Genomic DNA, 22,832 nt, shown 5'->3' with positions numbered 1-22,832 from the left:
CCAGTCCCTCCCAGTAGAACATTTTCAGGACATGAACTGTTCCTACCTCAGCAGCTGGCAGCTAAGACCTCCAACCACTCCAGCAGCAGATACTGAGACCTCCCCAACATCAGCACCACCAGTGGGCACTCACATTCCCAAATGTAACCTTGGTACCAAATCCACTCATGGAGGACCCTCAGTAGTTGCCACTTCATCCTTACAACACACATACAGATGGGATAGTGAGATAGGGCTCAGTCAGACAAGTGTACCCACTGGTCATTTTAACATGACTGGTCCATTTAATGCTCCAGTCTTTATCTTCTCCTCTGTTCCTCCAGATGCCCTTCCCCTGCACTTTTCCTTCATTAGTTTGAATAGCTCCACAGATCCATTTCCAACATTATGGACTCTCAGGTTTGCATCTTATCGGGTGCAAAGTCCCAGTTTGCCTGTAGTTTACTGAGAGGCAGTTTGTTTCTTGTCTTTGTCACTATTATCTTTGACTGTCAAGTTTGTGTCTCCGTATTTTGCTTATGGCTTTCCACCTTTTCTTGTTATCTCACTTGACACGACCTTTGATCAGATAATCGTACTGAAATAAACATTCCTCATCACTTAGTATGACTGTCTGATTTGTGTCTCATCCCTGACTTCCTTACCATTTGTCAGTCTCTTCATGTTCTTGTTTGTCTTCCTCTGTTTCTGCACTGAAAAGGTTTATGGCCAGATATCCTTAAAGATATCCTTTACCATCCACATAACCATATGAAAAATATTTTTTTTAAATCTGAAGACTAATCAAAAATTTGCTCAATTGGTGGAATCTCAAACCCATGGAATCTCAAAGGCTTGTATGTTGGGACTCTTGTTCCAGATACTCATCAAAGATTTAAAAAAGGAGAGGAATACTGAAATGGGAAAATTTGATGCCAATAGTTATGGGGCTGAAAGAATTTCAGATAAGCTCAGGGCAAATAAAATGTAAAATGACATGGATAAGGGGTGCAGAGAAATAATTATGTACAAAGATGAGTTGACCATTACATCCCACATCTTGTTATCATAGATAATGTATGAAAATTTTCACTTTAGTGTTCAGAGGTAAGAAAAAAGGGTAACAGAAAAGCACACAAAAAGACCACAGAAGTTATACTCTTATCTTTTTGCAAGAACATGAGCGACTTTATGATTCTGATTCTTGGACACGAAGCTAAGACATTGTAGAAAGTACTCAAAGATGATTATTCAGCTTGGAAAAGAAATTGCTATGAGGATATAATATTTTTTATTATTTTTTTTATTAAAACATATTTTTTTATTAAATCTTTGACCTAAAGAGGATGACTGCTTCAAAGATGTTATGCTTGAATGTGTCTGTTTGAATTCAAGAAGTAGGGACCACAAATTCATTTGGCAGATGTCTGATTAAAAAGAAACAACCTGAAGCGGTTCTTCTTAGTGCAGAAACTAAGCTGTGGTTCCCAACACATTCAAAAAGCAGCCAGTGAAGTTAACGGAAGAGACATCTATGAAGCATTGTTAAACACAAAGGCATCACCTCCAGCTCAGGAAACTTACAAATTGAAAAAATTTTGGAGGGAAAAAAAAAAAAAAAAAAAAAAAAAAAAAAAAAAAAAAAAAAAAAAAAAAAGTCACTGTGTTATTGGTAAATGATCTGTTCTGGAACCATCTCCTGACCTTTGTTGCAGTGCCATAAACTGGATACTATGCCAAACAGATCTTTGATCTGACCTAGTCCTTCTTTTTCTTGTTGCCGGTCTGTGGAAAAGTTTTCCAGGAAGGGATGAATACTTCATTCTTTTTACGGGAATCCAGTATTGGGATGCACGCCCTTGACACAAAGATTATCTTACCACAGATGCATGTCGGGTGCTGATCTCTGGGCGGGGAAGGGATGAATACTTGATTCTTTTTACGGGAATCCAGCATTGAGATGCATGCCCTTGACACACAAATTATCTTACCATAGGTGCATATTGGGTGTTGATCACCAGGGACTTGCCCATCCCTGGAGGAGGCCCATCTTCGATGCTGCCACTATTGCAAATCAGTTTCTTCCCCTGTAGCAGCCTGTGGTTTCACAATTCCTGAAATCTTTAATCCTAAAGCACGAATTATTTTATACCATGTATCACAATAACAATTAAAAAAACCCGAAAGCTGTAAAGCACTTTAAATTACTAATAAAAATAATAGTTCAGCCTAGAATACAGTAACTGACTTTAAGGGATAAGCATGCTGGTTCTGGCCAGGACAAGGTTAATTTTTGCAGTGGCCAGGAGGCACAGGGACAGGACTCAGAGGTTATTCTTTACCTCTCACCATTGTTGGGGTGGGGGGGGAAGGGGCTGCTTCTAGTTGGAGTAGTCAGGAGTAATGAGCATTTTGCATGTGAATCGCTCTCTCTTTTGCACACTTTTATCATTATTGTTCCACTTACTGGTAATTTTTCTTATCTCCTTGCTGTTCCCAATAAACTGTTCAACCCATGACCTTTACCTTTTACACCTCAGGTTCTCCTCTCCAGCCTGCCGTAGGGGGAGTGAGAGAGGGAGCGGGAGCAGCCGCTCAGCTTTGTTTGGATAGTCACGGTGGGCTCTGAATCAGGGAGTACCATTCCTAAACTACGACATTACAATATCTTCAAACAACCCAATGTCTAGCATTATATAATACAATTTATACTTTTTTATGTTTAGTGGAGGAGCATGGAAAAGTATGGAATTTGCAGAAATGAAATTCAGAGATCAGGTTATGTCCTAGTTTGAAAGACAGGTGTCTGCTAGGGAAGGCAGAATCCTCCCTTGGAACGGAGAATGTAAACCCCCTCCCTCTGAATGATTATAATCTTGAAATTGAGGGGCTCTCAGGCACAGATATGAGGGTAGGAAAGAAAAACGAGTTCAAGATTCCTGGACACATGAGCAGATGGTGCTAGGTCCCTAGGACTGGGCTCTAGTGATGACGGTGAATTCTCCCCGTACGTAAGCAAGAACTTGACCTCCTTGCTCCTTCCCATGCTGAACGCGCGAGGGCAGCAGCCCCCACAGCCCCGTGCTTTTTCCCTGCCCCCAAAAAATCTCAGGGCTTCTCTCCCCTTGAGGGAAACTCCCAGAGATAAAAGAAGTGTAGCCAAATGCCACACTCCTCTCTCGACTTTGGCCACTCTTTTGTTTTGCTTAAGTACCCATAAGTACCCAGTAGTTAGTTTCCTAGCAACTTTTAGGAAAAAAATTCTGTAAGAAAAAAAAAAAAAAGAAAAAGGAAGAAATCTAACCCCCAACAGGTTATTATCTGACTGTACAAACTCAGATTATGACTAAGCAGTGTCAAATCTTGTGCACATAATCCATTTAGCTTGCTCCTGTAAGAATGTGTCTCCCTCCATGTTTTATTGTTGGATTTATTGCCCTGAATATCCTGCCAAGAAACAGATGCTGAATTCTTCTCTCTAGCCTGCCACAGGAGGAGGAGAAGAAGAGCGAGTGAGCGGCAGGGTACTTTGTAGTTTGGAGAGTCTCAGCATGAGCACTAAATTGGGGAATACCATTCCTAAACCATGACAGTGAGCTGTAGTTTGTAATGTAGTAATCTTACTGTGTTTACTTGCTAAGTTATAAATTTCAGCAATAAGTATCATGCATTAATGTACAAGAGAGTATTCTAGGTTAATAAAGCAACATACTGTGCACTATACAATTCTTACTGTAGTAAAAGTTAGCAGAGGAATAATAATTAAGAAATATTACACAGTAGTAAGCATTTGAGAAAATAAAAATGGAAGACAGATGCTGTATTTCCTGCTTCAGAAAGAAATGAAAAAAAAAAATCTAAGTACACCTTATGGAAATTTTTATCTATTGTCACTCCTTATATAAATAAGTTTGAACCTCAAAGTTCTAGTAGTTCAGGCTTTGACAGATAACCTTGCCATCTTTCATATCCCTCTATTTTCAAACACTTAGTAGACATGGACCATCTGGGCTTTGAATTTTCTCCTCCAGATTGGCTTTGGAAAAACTATTGTTACAAATGATTAGAAGCCAATCCAAAATAAAAGAATTTATTTAGCAATTTTCCAAGATCAAATTAAAAAGCCACAATAAAATCGGACAACACAGATCAAATGCTGGGTGGACAGGGTGACAGCAGCAACGGTGCCATCCAACCTTGCCCAGAAACGCTGGGTCTCGGAGTAGGGTTTTTATACAGTTTTTCTGTCTGGAAGGTAAGTCTATTGAAAGTTCGAATATTCATGCGTTTCTTTATTCCCAGGTAAGGTTTTGAAAAGGTTTCCCCCGTAAGTATGAAAGACATCTCAAGAGTCTTCCGTGACTCTTCCTTTGGGGTGCTGGTTTGATCATCCTCGGATCCTCCACAAAGATTGATACCAGGCCTTGAGTAGCATCCTTGATGAATGGGTCCAGCCCTGTCGTTTCTGTTGCAAATTTTGTGGTTTCACAGCTGCACAATGGGCCTTGGAATCCTGGAGATGCCCCCGAGTAGCTTTTTAATAGTCCAAGCTTTTAATACAGTATTTTATACGCGAATTTATACATGACATCTATCACACTATGTTGACAACACAGTGCCAAAAGAATTCTCATTCGTTTACTCAAGGAGATGTGAAGAGAGGCAGCAAGAAAATTTGAAGGAGAGAAGGAAGGTAAGCAAGGGTATAGTTTCATAAGTGCAAGCTGCATAGTGAGCAGCTGGTTTTAGTACCTTAACCCAGTTGCTCCTGTCATTTAGCAGAAATGTCCTGGAATACCTTTGTCTTGGCTCCACAGATTCTTTCCTTCCTTTTTCTGGAACAATTTCTGTTCTTTAATGTCTACAACCCTGCAGGAGATCACAGATGGTTAGCAGCTTTTTACAACAGAAGCTTGCTTCAATAAAGTATAGACATCTGTCTTCAGAAGCAAGTACCAAATTTCATATGCCAAGATGTTTCTAGTGTAAGGCTAACCTGGACAACAGCAAATGTTTCGGTGTATTCCTGACTCAGTTTCTTCAATTGGACAGTTTCAGACAACCACCTTCTCAGTCTCTGTCTACACGAACAGTTCAGTTCAGGTGAGGAGCATAGTTTTGAAGGGAGTCTCCAAATTGTCCCCACTTACTGTCTTACTTGATTCACAGAGAGAATCTAAGAGCACATTAATTGATTTTTGGATGAAATTTACTTGAAGACATGGTCTAGGAATGTACCCAAAGTGTTCCAACCCCTTACTAGGGAACACTATCAAGCTGGAAGTAAAAACACTCCAAAATGTTTTTTAGGTCTTAAATACAACATTTCACTGTATAAACCAAACAGCATTGTTCTGCTTTACTTCCTGATGTCATAATTCCCTCAGTGTAATGATTTATTCCAACCTCTGCCTTAGGGATGTCCTCAACCTCATTAAAAGCTGTCTCTTCACCTCAAAAAAGAGCTTATTCACTACTAAAGGGCTATGGATCCTAATCTGAAGGCATCTAGAAATAAAGTTTCATTTCTGATCACTGTGGGATATGAATCACTCCCTGCAGCTAGGAACTATGCTTAGTGTATAGCATTCTTACAGGTGTTAATCATGATCAGTCAGCTGAAGTTGCTTGTTATATAGGACAGGATATATTACATACAACATCAGCTTTTCATACATACTCTGAACCCATCCATGTATCTTTAGAATTTTGATGTGCTCCATCTTAGCATATGCATGGTATAATCCATGCCGCAAACAAAAATTAAAACTTTAAAGCTCTCAAATGAGATTAGTGTATTTCCTTATATATCATCACAACATAGTGTTGTGATGACAAATAAATTGAGGAATACAAAGATATTGCATACACATAAACCACACAAATAGTTAAATAATATATAGACAGAAAATGGACTGCTCAGTAATGAAATTCCCACACTATATTCAGAAACATGATCTATGGAAGAGAACCCAGATAAAACTGAACACAAAACGCAGACTTTGAGTGCTGGTATTTAAAAGCTTCACTACAACTTTACACTCCAAAGGTATGGTGTACTTGAAACAGGAACATACAGAATCTTCAAAAATACTTGAGCAACATAGAGTTATAAATTATGCTTATGCCTTTTACTCAATTACCCTTAAAGTATAGGGAAAAAATTCTACTGATATTAGAGTGAAAAAGCAGCAGTCTATGCTGCTTTTCACTCAATCAAAGGTGCCTACATGCCTCCCTTAGGTAATCACCTGCAATCACAACAGTACGAAGTCTATAAAACAGTACAATCATCTCCTTTCAGACAGTTGATAAATATGTCTGGAAATAACTTTTATATGGCTAGTTTTCTATCAAACTGTTTCATTGGTATTAACTACAAAATCAATACTCTCAACTGTCAGAAACAAAACAAGCAATTAAGAGCCAAACATAAAAAGGCAACAATGATGGAAAAATATTTGTTGCATATTATTTTGTAATATTATGCAAAATAAAATGTTATTCAAAATCCAGCTTCCAGCAAAATACTTTTGTTAATCCTGTTAAAATTTCACACCAAATAAAGAATTCACAGAAAAATCAATGGCTGCCATTTTTCTTGTAATCTTTGATTTAATAAACAGTTAAATAACACTGCTGCACAACAGTGAAACAATTATATTCAAAAGCGTGTATTTTATGCACCGCAGATAACTTCCAAAAGCATTGCTTTTCCTTTAGAATACAACAGGAATTAAGAGCATTTATAAGAATATTTTATGTAATTATCAACACAGTTGGTAACAACTCCTGTGTGCCAGGCCCAGTCACTCTCCCGTTCCTGGCACACCCCCGAAACACGTGTTTATGATTCCCGGAGGCGCAAATTACAGTGAAACTGCTTACACGGGCTGTTCTACTGACAGGTGAGTGACGTGGCTGACCGGAGCCAGCCTGGGACACTCAGCAAACAGGATCGAACCGCCCCGGCCCAGGGCACGGACACCCCGCCCGCGGGCGAAGGCCCGGGCCGGTTCCTCCCCCAGCGGGCGCGGGAATAGAACCCGCCCGGGGCCTCCGGCAGGAGCGGAGCGCGGCCGGCGGGGCGGGGCAGCCCCGGGATTCCCCGGCTCAGTGGGCGGCCGCCGTGGCACCGCCCCGGCCACCCCGGACCGCCCCGCGAAGCCGCCGCCGCTGCTGCCGGGCACTCCCGCCGAGATGGCCGCGCTGAGGGCGACGCGGGTGAGCGGCCGCGCCGGGCCGGGCCGGGCAAACACTCGGGGGACACAAGACCGGGGGAGAGGGACGGGACGGGACGGGACGGAGCGAGGCGCTGCCGGTGCTGGCGGGCGGGTGGCGGGGCCGGCTGGCGGGGACGGGCCGCGGGCTCGCAGAGGGCGAAGGGCGGAAGGGGCGGAAGGGGCGGGGCCAGCCCGGGCGCTGTCACCGCCGGAACAGCCGCGGGCGGGGCGGCGGCTCCGGAGGGGAGAGCCCCCGCACTGGAGTCTGCCCGTTCTGCTGCTTTTCCTGCCGCGCAGTATTACCCGGGTTTGCGGCGTAATCATAGCGGTTCGGGCGGGTATTGCCATCTGACGTTCTTCAGTGGAGTTACTGCACAGCCTTTGCGGTTCCTCATGTGGCAAAGGCCGCGCCGTGCTCAGCGTGTCTGGCACCTCCCATTTAACGGTGGAGACGGCTAAACTTCAAAACACCGGAGTTAAGAGTTCAGGGTATTTTGTCCAAAGCATTTCCTTTAGCATACTTAGCTGTACTACCTATGTTATTAAAAAAAAAAAAAAAAAACGGGTGAAATATAATAGTTGGTTTTCTAAAGTGCAAACTTTTTACTGCATTGAACCACCAATATCCTCAGCTTCAAACTAGAAAATAAGAACTATTCAAAACACATTTAGCATTTACACATGCCTTTTCCTGGATTCCCCATATCCAGAGGCAGTCATGAGTCTGAATTACTTGAAAGGCCCTTCACACCCCCTGGGAACAGTGTTAGTTTGCCACAAATTGATGCAGCTTGGCCACAGGTCCTAAGTGTTGTGAGAGTGAAGGAGATCAGTGAGGGAAGAAGTCTCCATCTGAAGCTGGTATCTCATGGATCAAAAGTAATGCTTTAAGAAAAGGAAGCCCATAGGGAGGAAATTATTATATCAAGTTCAACCTCCTGATCTGTTACCCCAGCAACAAACTGCTCTTGATAATTCATTTTCGCCCTGAGATACATGAGGGAGAATCAAGGTTAGTGACCCTTAGCATATTGTTGTCCCACCATTTTCTGTGATGTGATTTTTTTTTTGAACAGGTTCTTTTGTGAGTAGCCTTGTCATACCCTTTTCCTGACAGCACATTCTTCCAGTGTTAGTCTCACCACACTGATGATCAGAGTTGTAATTGAGACAGAGTTTATACAATAGTGCAAGGAAGTGCAGTAGGAGTTGCATCTGAACATCACTACCAGTAGCTGGTCACTGAATCTAACTGCTCCTCAGAGTCAAGGAACAGGAGCGTTGACAAATAGACAGATGGTCATCCAAATTCTTACACGGAGCAAACCCTCATCCTTTGTCACCTGATAAGTCATGCAGCTTCCAGCTGTGAATCCCATCTGTCCATATTTGTGTTTATGAGTTTTTCCAGAGTAATCCTCAGTGTGCATACTATACCACAACAGACATAAGGTCACTGGTTTTAATTTTACAGCTTCTTTCATACAGAGTATCACTTTTAGCATTAGTTTGAATCCAGTACTTTTCCAAGTGTAGGTAAAATCTTTTGGTGGTCTATCCTTAAAAAAAGAGAAGAAAAAACTTTACAATTATCTGACTTTTTTTCAATCTCATCTTTTTTCCAGATAAAATAAGGTGTAATTAATTCTGAGGAATCAAGGTCTTTCTAGATTTTTGTGGTGTTGTTTTAGTTTTTAATATGAGAAATGCAGCAGTAGCAGAAAACTTAGCAAGATACTGTTTCACAATGTCTATTGTTTCTAAAAATTCGAAATGAAAAATATATTATCTATTGCACAGTGCAATCCTGAGGAATTAATAAATTGACATTACCAGCACAGCATGCAAATATGTCATAGCCTCTCCCTCTTCTGTGCCTAGCAGTGGTCCTTCTGCATTTCTTCTTTGAATTTTATAGATGTTTTCAGTATCCTCTGGAAATACTTTTTTTCACAGTGTTGATACCTATTATTGGCAGTATTCTTCATGCTTGTGCTGTGTTATAACCATCTATAGTATAGTAGTATTATTTTTAAGATCCCAGTTTATCTACTGTAACATTTTTGAAGATACTTGTTTCCTCCCCAGATATGTAACTTTCTGTAATGTCCTTGTCTTCTAGAGTTTATGTGATATTTTTTGCATTACTATCAATAATTCAATTATTTTAATGCTAGGAAATAAGTGACTGCTCTGATCACAATTTACATTTTCACAGAAGAAAATCAAGAAGAAGCCTTTCCTTAGTGTTTAGGCAAGTTTGTTTTTGCAATATTGATTTTGGTCATCCTAAAAAATTATCAAATTATGTATTTTTCACTGATTTCCAAACATTTCAGAGATTCATAGCTCCTGAAGAGAGTAAACCATCCTCTTAAAACAAATTCAGACATGTTTTTGCACAATATTAAGACATTCTGAAAATAGCTGTAGCAACAATATTTGGGGCTCTAAATTAAAAAAAGCAGAGAAAGTATTTACAATGAAAAAGAATAAATTTGTGATAAGTATTAGGAGGAAAAATAAACTTCAGACAGTCTGTGGTGTTCTCTCCTATTTGGAGGACAGTAATAATAATAATAATAATCACCACGAGTCAGTGGCAGCAGCTTATTAAAGCAGAGATTATGCTAGGATGTTATGAAAATATTCTGATTTATTGGCTAATAGATAGGTTGTTTTTAAAATCTTGCTAAATCTGCATGTAGGTAAAGAGTGATTAATAGGATATTCACTAGAGGACCAGAAAATGAACTTTGATGAGTGTGTGTATAAATGAAAGAAATATATATTGCTGTGTCTCTGTGAACATAAATTTTAATTATGCTTAATAATTTTAAAATACTCAATTGCACAGTACTTAAAAGTGCAAACAGCAGTTCACTCGCCCTTGGTCCTGTTAAAGCCTGAGATTCCAAGTAGAGGTGTCCCCGTTCATGTAAGTGCTGTGTGCCACATGAGGAACACACAACATAGCCAGTAATTCATTATCACTGCATTAATTGTATTATACTTGATGTGATTCTGTTTCTAGAGAGGGAGGCTACTTTTAAAGTTGTGCTGCAGATAGTTTTGTAGCTTTAGAAGCCTTGAGCTGTAAAGACTTTATACCTCATGTTCTTTTCTTCTTTAGCAAATGCTTCAAACCATCGCAGGGCACGGATGGAGGTCCTATTCTAATAAACCTGCACAAAATTTACATGTAGGCAAACCTGGAGCTGGGTTTAGCTTTGGTAAGTAGTATAGTTTTTGAAAGAAAAGTAACAATAGCAGGCAAATTGCAGAGTTAAAAAGAAATAATACTGTATATTGTAGTTCACCATGAATTAAAAATGAAGGTGTTTTTAAAATATATTTCTATTTAAAAATAGTTTGAAAAACAAAGTAACTTTATCCCAGCTGAGGCAAGGCAGATAGGTGTGTAGTGTTCTTAAGATTTTCTTCTTTTTTTAACTCACATCTGTCTTAAGGGTTTATTTTTGCCAAAGTGTCTTATTAGCTTTGAATACTTACCTCATATTGCTGTTTTCAGTGTTACAGTACCTAAATGTAGTTATAGTTGAACTTGGTTATCAAGAAATGTAAAAAATTCATCTTCATCTTGGAATATTATATATGACATATATACAAGTAAATTTAGAGGATCAGAGCTAGATGTTTGAAAGTGAAGAGTCAGGATCTTTGGGCAACCTCTGTCTTTTTATGCACTTAATTAAAACAGCATTCTTCTTGTTTCTTTTGGTAATACATTTTGTTTTACACAGTCCTCTCTACTTCGTTTTCAATATTTTGTGGATAATTTCATCAGACATAATTAAGTGCATGTAGGGGTTGATCAGGGAACAATGGAGGTTTTCTCCCAGGAGTAAGAGGAACCTGAGCCTTTTTGCTTCCTGGAGAGCCTCAAATAGTGGTGGTTTGGGTTGTCCTGGACAGATGCTCGTTTCTTTTTTGTTGTAGTCTTGACAACTGGCAAAATAAAAGACAGCAGAGGATTTATGTTCTTTTTCTCTTCCTGTTTTAAAATAGAACTTACTGATGAACAGAAAGAGTTTCAAGCTACTGCTCGTAAATTTGCTTTGGAGGAAATTATTCCTGTTGCTGCACAATATGACAAAACTGGAGAGGTAAATCTAGCATAGTGTAAGGGGAAAATTGGAAAAAAACAGACTTTTTATCTTAACCTGCATAAAATTAGAAGTTTTGGTTGCGGTGAATCAGAAGGTGATTTTTCCATGCCTGTTTCAGTATCCTGTTCCACTTATAAAACGAGCTTGGGAGCTTGGTCTTATGAATTCACACATACCGGAAAGCTGTGGTAAGTAAACATTCTTTTTAATCTGTGAAATGAAACAATGAAAAGACATTAGATGAGATGCCTGCGTGTAATTATGGATTCTGTACTGAATAGTCACATACTTGAATAATCTAAATTTAATCAGTAGGCAGGTTGACACATACAAGTGTGTTACTACGTATGGATGTAATCAGGGGACAAATTAGACAGATTATGGTTTAGTAATTTATGACCAGATTTTTCTAGGGTGATTACAGCTGCTTAATGTTCCCCTGGTGCACTGTCAGATGATTAGGCAGAGAAATTAGAAGGTCATCTTTTGTTCTAGTTTCTGATACAGGCTGGAACAATTCAGGAGTATATCCCAGAAGGAGAGTTTTTCAGTTTAGATTAAGTGCAGTACAGCAGAGTCCTGGCTCATATGATGTATGAATGATACAGACAAACATGATATGCTAGAGAAGGGTTTTAGTGAAAGGAATTCATACCTCATAAAATCATTAGCGTTCTCTGGAGTAGCTAATAAATGTGTGAACAAAGGATGGCTGGTTGATCAAGAATGCCAGAGCTTCTAAAATAAGTTTTAAAAGTCATCAGGTTTCATACTGGCAAAATTAGCAGCACAGCCTTGCTAGGTCTTGTGCTATTTGAGATGTGTATAAATAAACTGGAAAAGGGCGTAAATGCAAAGGTGACAGAGTTTGCTGATAATACTAAATTATTCACCATAGAAGAGATGATCTGGTTCAGAGAGCTGCAGGAAAAGGTCATGAAACAGAGTGGGAGTTAAAATGGCAATGTGATTCCAAAAAGAAAAAGTGTTGCACATGTGAAGGGAAAGAAGCAATCTGAACTTCACAGAGAAACGATATACAGTGCACTAGATACTGCCTCTCAGAAAAGATATCTTTGGATCCTGTGAACATGAGCATAATGCTCAAGAAATGGTCAAAACTGTAAAATCTAAGGTCACGAGGGACCCTTAAGGGAATGAATAAAAAATCAGAAGGCATAATTATGCTGCTTCCTGAAACCGAATTGTATTTGCCTCTTTAACTCATTATATAGTCAGATCCTTCGATCTCAAGAGAGTATTGGGGAAATGGAGAAGGTTTCTAAAAGGATTACAAAGATTATAAAAGTTTCATCTTCTGTGTGAGATGTAAATTCTATAGGAGAAATGACAAAAATGTCAGTGGCATGGAAGAGTGTGAAAAGGGATCAACGGTTCACTGTCCCTTTCAGTATAACTAGAAGGCATCAAAATATTGTCAGCAGATGGTAGATTCAAAACAGGTGAAAGGAGATGGTTCCAAATGCAGTGTGGAATTAATTTGCAACTTATTGCCCTGTAGAATATAGGTGCTAAGATTTTACATAGATTCAAAAAGAGACTGGATAAATTCATGTAACAGATGTCTGTCAAGGGTTGGCATAACAAAGATACCAAAGAGAATTATTTCTTTGGCCGAAGAAGTCACTTGAAAGTTCAGGAAAATATTTTTGAGGTAGTTGTTACTGTATTTGTATGTTGTGTTGTCCAGTTTCCTGCAGTGTTGGCTTCTGTCAGGAACAGATTACTGCGTTGGTTGTCTACTAATACGGACACTGTTTGGTTCCCAAATGCTTTTGGCTCAGGAGCCCTTTCTCTGCTTCCTAGGAACTCTTAATTCTTCAATGTACAGTAGTAAAAAAATGTGAGCGGTACATTCTTGCCACTTTGTGCAAGTTGTCCCACATTAATCAAACAATAACTCTGGACACATGATACCTAATTTTCAAATCACCCATTACTCTTCTGACGAAGATTTAGTTAGAATGCTTGTGTGAGAATGCCTAACCAAACAGTACACAATTATATGTATGTGGAAGAATACATTTTTGTTAATTTTGTTGTGTAAATCACTAATATTAATGCGTTATAATTTAAATCCCCTTGAGTAACTTAAATATTTCAACCGTAGGTGGCCTTGGCCTAGGCAGTTTTGAAGCGTGCCTTATTACAGAAGAGTTAGCTTATGGATGTACAGGGGTTCAAACTGCCATTGAAGCAAACTCCCTAGGGGTAAGTGCCATGTTTCCTTACATCCCTTAAACTGCAATCTCTGCACTTGAAAGAGCCAGATTAAGGTCTAAATATTTTCTTTCAGCAAATGCCAGTTATTATTGCAGGAAATGAGCATCAGCAGAAAAAATACTTAGGAAGAATGACAGAGGAACCAATTATGTGTGTAAGTATTATGTGCTGTATTGTGGAATGTTTCTAAACCATATTAACAGTATTACTCCTTTTTCTTTTCTTTTTTCCTCTTTTTTGCTATTTTTTTCCCCTGAACACTTACATGTACTCACAACTTAGCCCTTTTTGATTTGTATGTAAACAGTGACATTTACTGAAAATTAGCAAATACCTAATGAGATGCATCCAGTAAGTAAATGGAAAATTATCCCCATCCTAAGTCACTTCCCAAAAATCAATAGTTTTTATTTCCCTTTCAAAAAGGGTTGTAGACGTTTAAGAAAAATACAAGGTTTGTGTAAGGAGACCCTTAACTTGAATGGGAATTAAACTCTATCTGTGATCTTAAATATTACATAAAACAGTACTTGCTGCATAGAAAGAAGCAAAGACTTGTGTACAATGTATCTAAATCTACAACTAAGCCTCCTAAATTGAAGGACTCAGTAAACATAAAACGTTACTCAGTGCTCTTATTTTCAGACTTTAAAGATCCTCGGCTTTCACATCAGAATTTTTGAAGCCCGAGAAAGTAATAACTTAAGGGTTACAGAATGTTTCTGTTTGATTAAAAGCCAATTTTATGTATTATTATGGATTTATAAAGAAAATTAACCCTTACTCGGACAGCTCTCTCCAGGGGGAAGGGGTCTGTGTGTTGGGTTGTTTGGGGATTTTAGTGGGGGTTTTGTTTGTTTGGTGCTTGGATTTTACCATGCAGTTCACTTAAACCTTCATGCACATAATCTGCATTAATTTGCAGTTGACTAAAGATAGAACTTTTATTCCCCAAGATTTCACATCTTAATTTCTTTTAGGCTTACTGTGTAACAGAGCCTGGAGCAGGCTCTGATGTGGCTGGTATAAAAACAAAGGCTGAGAAGAAAGGAGATGAATATGTTATTAACGGTCAGAAGATGTGGATCACAAATGGAGGGAAAGCGAACTGGTATGTTAACTGGTGTCACAGTTCTATGCTGTTATGTAGTGGCTTTACCCCACCCCTCCAACCTCAGTGAAATTCTTTAAAGACCTATCCTTTAAAGACCTATCCTTCAGAAAAAAAATCTGAATGTTTTCTGTGTTTCAGCAGATTACATTTTAATCTCTGCCCAGTTTAGCAGGATAGCATATGCAAATGCAGTCTCGAGTGCTATGCAAAGCCTAAAAAGGAAAATGAGTGATGACATTGTGACTCCACATTCAAGAATGGTCTCTTGAATCTTGAAACTATCAAAATTAAATGTGATTTAACTAGAAACACCTCTTACTCCTAGTGAAGCTAGGAACGCTGTTAGATTGTACTGTTACTTTTTATTTTCTGAAAAGAAGACATTTTTCCATCTGTCAAAAATTGCAGATATGGCTGTGTTGTCTGGAACGTGCTATTACAATGTAAACCTCTTAAATCATGTCTTGCATCACACTGATTGACAACACGGAAATTCCCCTGAATTTAAGTGGAAAAAACTTTATACACTTAACCAAAAACTGAATATCCTAGTTATTTTTTTGTTGAAGCCAGACCCACCAAAGACAATCTATCAGATTTCTTTTGACCTTACTGAATACCATAAAAGTGATTTACAGCTGTGTAATTTCTAAGAGAAATACTTATTTACAACTTACACTTTGAAAAATAAAATCAAGATCTTTGAAATCAGGTGATAACTCTTACATCCAAGAATGTCTGCCCTATGCATTAATTTTTATGTAAATACTATTAATAGGTTTCTTTTGTACTATTTGGGAAGCTGTTAACATCATAAAGACTTACAATACATGGAGAAGGTAGGGAATCTTTGCATGTTACGAAATCTTGAATCTTTGTAACTTTTGCTCTCTTGCTCCCTGTCCTTTTATTTTCAGGATGGGCAAGAAAGAAGGGTTGTTAACTCACAGACAGAATTTATTATATGGTAGAAATGCACATAAAGATATTTTAAGTGCTAGATAAATATCTCTCGTTAATTGTGAGGATAAACTGCATCCATCTGTTTTATTTTACACTAGGTATTTTTTGCTAGCACGTACTAATCCAGATCCAAAAGCTCCTGCAAGCAAAGCCTTTACTGGATTCATTGTGGAAGCAGATAGCCCGGGGATCCAAATTGGAAGAAAGGTGAAGACTTTATTTCTTGTTCGACAAGCCAGGAATTATTGTTCAGTTCTAAACCAATAATAAAACAAATGTACCACTAAAGAAAAAAGACTGTTACACAACTGAACAGTTTCATATGCTAATGTACAGCCAACATAGAGGAACTATTCATAAAACATTAATTTAAAGCTATTAATTCAGAAAAGGAATTATTCTGAATGGTCTAAAGTCAGATGACTACTTTGAGTGGCTGCAAAAGAGTCTTTGAGAACTACTGTATTGGCAGGTGCCAATATATAAGAAGTAGTATGCCTTGAAAGAAGAAGCAAGTTGGACAATTTTGACCGTAAATACACACCTAGTGAGTTTTAATTTTAGCTCATGCTGGTCAAAGAAGAGGCCTTGGAGATACCGATGCTGGTTCTCTCTTTACAGAATGTACTCTTTTTAATAGTAGGTAAAACTGAATGTTGAACATTAGGCAAGAAATCTGAAAACTTGAAAATCTCACTTATTTATTCATTTGTAGTACACCTGTACTTCCTGCATATTAGATTCTTTTATTTTCTTTTTCCACTTGCATCCCAAAGATAGTTGAACTAAAAGAAGACAAGAAGACTGATTACAGCAACAGAAAACTAATCTGATATGAGGAGAAAGTAAACTGCCCAGCTTAGACAAGTTAAGAGCATGCTGGTCTGCCAGTACAAAATTAGTATTTGTCTTGTATGTGGTAATTTTTAGATTAAGTGTTTTGGGGAAGAAAAACTATATGCTTTGAATTGATAAAAGAATGAAAACATATTGTACCTTTGAATAATCCAATTTAGTAGCATATCTGTAAATCTCCCACTTCAGGAAATGAATATGGGTCAACGCTGCTCAGATACAAGAGGCATTGTCTTTGAAGATGTGAGAGTCCCAAAAGAAAATGTATTGATAGCTGAAGGAGCTGGCTTTAAAATTGCAATGGGAGCTTTTGATAAGACCAGACCACCTGTAAGTATCAGAAAAGAATTGTTTATAAAATAGAGCAGGAATTTCTGATTTTTTATTCTGGCCTGTATTCAATTTAGGTAGCAGCTGGTGCTGTTGGATTAGCAAAAAGAGCCCTTGATGAAGCTACTAGATACGCTTTGGAGAGAAAAACCTTTGGGAAACCAATTGTTGAAGTAAGTATGGGGGCAGACAGACTATAATAAAAGCTTATGTTTTCATACCAGATTTACTGCTACTGATTTGTCAAGGTTATTCCTTGATATTTTTATTTCCTTAATTTTTATATCATACCTCTGCCATTTTGTGGTTTCCAAGTGTATAGGTTGCACCATAAGTAAACTTAGCTATGTGGTAACTTCAAGAATTTTTCAATGATTTTTCAAGTTATCAATGATAGTAGTAAAAGCAGAAAGAAAATTCTGCCCAGAAGCTCAGAACTATGTACCAGCAAGGCATATTTAAGTTTTTCAGTGCTAATGGAGGGATTTTCAGGAAAGAAGAAAACATCTGAGGTATATGAAACAAGAGATAGTATTAACGCCAGTAAAATACATTGTCCATCATGCTGCTTACCAGTTTTGAAAAAATATGAATAAACAGCAAGCTAAATACCAATCTCATAAATAGGAAAGAACAACTTCAACTGCTGTTTAATCAGTATTTAATCCCTATGACTAAATGGATTTGGAAACTGAAAACTTAAGAGTATAATTCAACATACATATATGAGAGTGTGATGCATATTCTGTAGAACTTCTCTTGTACAATTACTGAATTTTTTATTAAAAAAAAACAAAAAAACCACAAAAAACCCCACCGTATTAAGGAGATTATTACATCTTTCTTGGATGTCACATAGGCAATATTAACCTAGTTTATTTTCATCATAGCACCAAGCAGTGTCTTTCTTGCTTGCTGAAATGGCAATGAAAGTTGAACTCGCTAGGATGGCTTACCAGAGAGCTGCATGGGAAGTCGATGCTGGTCGCAGGAATACCTACTATGCTTCCATTGCAAAGGCATTTGCTGGTGACATTGCAAACCAAGTAGCTGCAGATGCAGTACAGATTTTTGGAGGAAATGGATTTAATACTGAATATCCTGTAGAAAAACTAATGAGAGATGCTAAAATCTACCAGGTAAGTAAAAGAAAATGTGATAATGCATAAATTTTATATAGAATAAACTAATGGCTACTTACTTCAAATCATGATGTACATATATTGAAAAAAAGTTTTAGAATGAAAGCAGGAATCCTTCCATTTAAAGAAAGTCATTCAAATCAGGAAATTACTTCCATACAAAAGTCATTGCATTTGATGAAAGCTAAAACTGCGTAAGAGAAATAAGTTACATTGCGTGGTTTTGGTTTTTTTCCCCCCTAATGTGGTAACTCGTTGCAGTTCTTGGATTCCAAATTTTGAAGTTTTTGAACTCTTAGGAAAAATATCCTGATCAAAATACCAGGTATTTTGCTTGCTTTAGTATTCTGTAAGTAGAGGTGGTTTACATATCATACCATTCTTGAAAAATTTCAGAGATGCAAATCTTCTGACCATCTGTCTGTATCCTGGATTGATGTCTGCTTATAGTTTAGCTGTCTTCCTAGCCTGAACACTAAAGCAGTTTATTACCCAAATTACTTATGAGGGAAGAAGTGGTTTTTATTTGGTTGGGTTTTTGTTTTTCTTTTCTGTTAAACTTTGAAACTTTGGTATTATAAGCTGCATAGAAGGCTGTGGCTGCGGTAGCACCAGTATTGAGTATCATGGTGTTGTAGTTTAACCCCAGCTAGCAACTAAGTTGCCACAGAACTGCTCACTCCCTTCTCCTCCCTGCTCCAGAGGGATGGTGGAGAGAATTGAAAAAAAAGGTAAATCTCATGCATTGAGAATAAGAACAGTTTAATAATAGAAATTAAGTAAATGAAGGGTAAAAATGAAGGATTTTGTCTTGCAATTATTTTGTCCATGTCTCTTGATTTTATCTTGCACTTCACTGTGCTTTGCTGTATTACTGCTCAATTCCAGATGGTATATACTTTTGGCCATATGTTGCATGCAGAAAAACATGATTTTTCAAATTGTCTTTCATATGTTTGATCTTTTTTGGTATTACATGATCCTTTTATTGTGTTTACTGATAACATCTTTATGTGTCCTTACTGTGTCCTAGTTTTGTCTGGCTACAAATCTAGGCTACTTTGGTAGAAACTCTTAGGTTTGAAAACCCTTAAATTTGGGAGATTTCCACACTTTAATTCCACTTCTTTAATTGTCAAGGAATCTTGAAACTACTTCCATCAGCTTATAAACCAAAACCTTTACTGTAATTACTTAAGACGATTGTGAGTTGTGATGTCTTTACACTTGAATTCCACGGCTGTCTTCATCAGCAAGTGCAAATTTAGTGCAAAAGGAGTGGTTTGGTAGATTGCAGGAACAGCTGCCGAGACCCTGACAGCTACACTCTAAGCAGTTTGAGCAGACTGAGTTCATAGCCAGCCTGTTTGGTCCCTTGGAATGTATGTTCCTGATAGGCATCCAATTGTTAGGGTCCAGGTGCAAGCTTGGACCATTATGGCTTTCCTAGGGATTGGTGAATCTTTAGTATAGAGAGAAAGCAGAGCTTCCATTTCAGTTGGTTTCAGAAGGCACCTAGTATTCACAAAACACAGTCTGCTCTGTGGACTGGATCAACATGGGGTACAAGCGGCAGCAGGATTCACCTTGGGAATCAACAGCTTGTTCTGAACCAGAATGCTAATGTGAACACAGGTTATAGCATTCTTATTTTTAAAATGCTCTTTAAGGTTCCTGGAAAGATTATTCCTATAAGTGAATTTGCATGATTTTCAGCAATTTGCCAAAACAAGTTCTGGCAGAACTGGGAGCCACAACATTAAGACCTCTAAACTATGTTGCCTCAGCCCTTGGTTAGAGTGCAGTATGCCTGTGGAGCAAATGTCCTCCTTTGGCATTAGAACTTCACAGGTGCTTTTTTGTCTATTGTTGACTTTGCTGCCAGCAAAGAAACAGAACAGGGGGATGATGTGGGCTGTTTCTAGAAGACAATGCAAGAATAAAGAAAAGCACAAACAAAACTGTATGGGAGAGAGTTCTAGTTAAGAAGAAACAATGGAAACAAATGGATCAGAGACAACATATGGTATGACCTTGAAAGGCTAGTCAAAGACAACAATTAAGGAAAAGTAATCTTTTTCCTTTCTCCCCATGATTTCAGATCCTACTTTGAGAAATCTAAATAATGTATTTTCTTCCTGAAATAAGAGGAATGTTGTCACCTGTCTGTTTTCATGAGAGCCCTACTGATTTTAGATAAGAGCACCTGAGAAAACAAGACTTCTTCAGTATCTTGTATGAGTTACATTTCATTTAGCCCAGTGTTACTATTCTGTCACACGGAATTTTCTCTGTTTTTTCTGTCTTCCTGCACATCCTAATCCACTCTGGATTAGTGCCATGGAGGTTTACAAATGTACACCTGTTAAAACATTTTAAAAAACACCCAGTAACATTATTGCAATTCTTCTTTTCAGATTTATGAGGGAACCGCTCAGATTCAAAGAATGATCATAGCTCGTGAACATGTTGGCAAATTTAAGGCTTAAAAAATGTCTAAAGTGCGTCTGGTGCTCCTGTAGTGTTCTGTGTTCCTATGGAAAAAGATTTTAGTGTGTTTCTCAATAGAATTAAAAAGGGATGAAGAAAAGAAATCCTTCAAAATATTTTTATTATGTTCATTATTATGCACTGATTCTCTTCTCACTCTAAAATAAGATAATCAAAATGTAATTTTTGACAATTAATGCTGCATTTTAATAAAATATTTTTAAGAGAAGTGTGGTTGGTTTGTATTAATTTTGCTTGTCATATCACTTACACCAGAAAACTAACCCAAAATACAATTTCTGAAGTATGTTAATAGCTGTATTTCAGTTTCTCTATGCTCTTGCCCCAGGCAGCTGAACAGCTGTTCCAGTTGGGCACCAGGAAAGCCTGCATTGCTATTGTCTGCATATGTCTGTGCTGAGGATATATATACTATCCAGCTGTATCAGTGTCAGCTTGAGAGAATCTGGCCTTTAGACTCTGAAGCATGTAGGTATTAAATGAGCATGAGTCACTTCAAGTGAAAATGTGTAGCTTTCCCTTAACAATGACTCACAGTAAGTTTTTTATTTAAAATCCAGTATATTTAAACACAGAATCACAGAGTACACCAAGTTGGGAGGGACCCACAAGGACCATCAAGTCCAACCCCTCGCCCTGCACAAAAATACCACCCTGTGCCCCAGAGCATGGTCCCTGTGCTGCTTGAGCTCTGGTAGCCTTGAGCCCATGACCACTGCCCTGGGGAGCCTGTTCAGTGCCTGACCACCCTCTGGGGGAAGAATCTTCCCATAATATCAAACCTAAACCTCCCGACTCAGCTCCAGCCATTCCTTCAGGTTCTGTCTCTGAGCACCAGAGAGATGAGATCGGTGTCTGTCTCTTTTCCCCTCACAAGGAAGTTGAAGACTGTCATGAGTCTCCCCTCAGACTTCTTCAGGCTAAACAGACCAAGTGACCTCTGCCACTCCTCATTCAGCTTCCCCACAAGGCCCTTTACCATCTTCATTGCCCTCCTTAGTATGCTCACTAATAGCTTCATATCTTTCTTGTATATAAACCTATTATTCTTTTCCATCAATGTATGTACTTTTTACAGCAAGCAAAATGTATGTTTGCAGCAAGAACAGACAAGAAGAAGGAATTAGATTTTTTTTTAACCTTGGATAGACCGTTCTTGGGAATGCTGGCAGAATGGACATTCCTTGGAGTTCTTGAACAAATTACTGGATACATAAGGCTGTACTGGGTCTAGTTCTAGGCTCCCCTGTATAAGAAAGGTGGGGACTTAAAGGAGAGAGTCTAACACATGGCCACTAAAATATTCAGGGCCTGAAGCATCTGTCACGTGAGAAGAGGCTAACTTTTTAGCCTGGACAAGAGAAAGCTCGGGTAATTTTATCTATGTGCATAGATACCTGATGGGATGCACTTAAGAGGAGGAAGCCAGCCTTGGTAGTACCCACTGACTGGACAAGAGGCAATGGGAACAAATTAAAATACATGAGATTCCACTGGAAGACAACTTATTCTTTTATTGTGAGGGATGTCATATGCTGGCAGAGGTGGTGGAGTCTCTGATACTCAAAACAACAGGTAGTTGAGCCACTCAACGTGCTCTAGCTAAGCCTACTTGATTAGGTGGGTTGTGCTCCATAATTTCAAGAGGTATCTTCAAACCTCAATAATTCTATTAATTTATTTCCATTTTCCCTCCCAAATGTCCTTGCCTCTGTCTGGTCTCTTTCATGTGTCATCTGAATTTAGTGCTGGATGGTACTATTACTGTCATCAGGTATAAGCTCTGCAATCCTTACCTCTCGGGTAAGCTACCTGGGAAGTCAGTTCTTTAAAGAAAGTGTTTAGTCGCTATAAATTACTGACTTTCCTCCAGGAAGACTCATACTGCAACATCTTCGGTAAGTATTTGACATATATAAGAAACAGACCGCACTTTTGACTGTCCTATGCAATTATACAGCATTATACATAATACTTCCTGTTTGATGTTCCTGCCTGCTACAGTTCAGGAACATGTGCCAACATCAAGAGCTGGTAATCACGAACATAATCACCCAAGACGGTTTAAATTAGGAAGCAAGAGAGACAGTATTGAGCAAAAGGACAGTTATCTTTACCCGTTTTACCTGTGACTAAATTCTTGGATTTGCTTTTCCATAGAACTGAGGAAGGAAACCAAACTTATTTCTAAACGCTGTCCTGTTTGCTGCGATTCAAGAAAGTGAACAGCTGGAGTTAGTGCACTTTAAATTCACTACGTGTTTCAGACCAGACGGCCTGCGGAGGCGGAAGGCCGCGGCCGCCGCCGGCGCCCCTCAGGGCACAGGGCACAGGGGGGCCC

The 22,832-nt window shown here is 38.6% G+C and overlaps 1 protein-coding gene and 1 long non-coding RNA gene across 2 annotated transcripts; one reads left to right on the top strand and one right to left on the bottom strand.

Moving 5' to 3' along the window:
* Positions 1–7,115: 7,115 nt before the first annotated feature.
* ACADM (acyl-CoA dehydrogenase medium chain) lies at positions 7,116–20,699 on the top strand. Its single transcript, XM_083867216.1, has 12 exons — positions 7,116–7,203; positions 10,336–10,435; positions 11,232–11,329; positions 11,451–11,520; positions 13,464–13,564; positions 13,650–13,730; positions 14,557–14,687; positions 15,752–15,860; positions 16,698–16,838; positions 16,916–17,011; positions 17,729–17,977; positions 20,398–20,699. Exons 1-12 carry the CDS (start codon positions 7,180–7,182, stop codon positions 20,467–20,469), a joined length of 1,272 nt encoding a protein of 423 aa, XP_083723342.1. The 5' UTR covers positions 7,116–7,179; the 3' UTR covers positions 20,470–20,699.
* Positions 10,675–22,806, bottom strand: LOC310912570. The gene is made up of 3 exons (XR_014590682.1): positions 22,618–22,806; positions 11,387–11,542; positions 10,675–11,171 (listed from the first exon to the last, which is right to left on the bottom strand). It is a non-coding gene; the product is annotated as an uncharacterized lncRNA (long non-coding RNA).
* Positions 22,807–22,832: the final 26 nt, after the last annotated feature.

This window comes from Zosterops lateralis (genome assembly GCF_965231275.1).
Source record: "Zosterops lateralis genome assembly, chromosome: 9".
NCBI lineage: Eukaryota > Metazoa > Chordata > Aves > Passeriformes > Zosteropidae > Zosterops > Zosterops lateralis.
The sequence above is the reverse complement of the archived record's forward strand: the minus strand, read 5'-3'. Positions and strand labels throughout refer to the sequence as shown.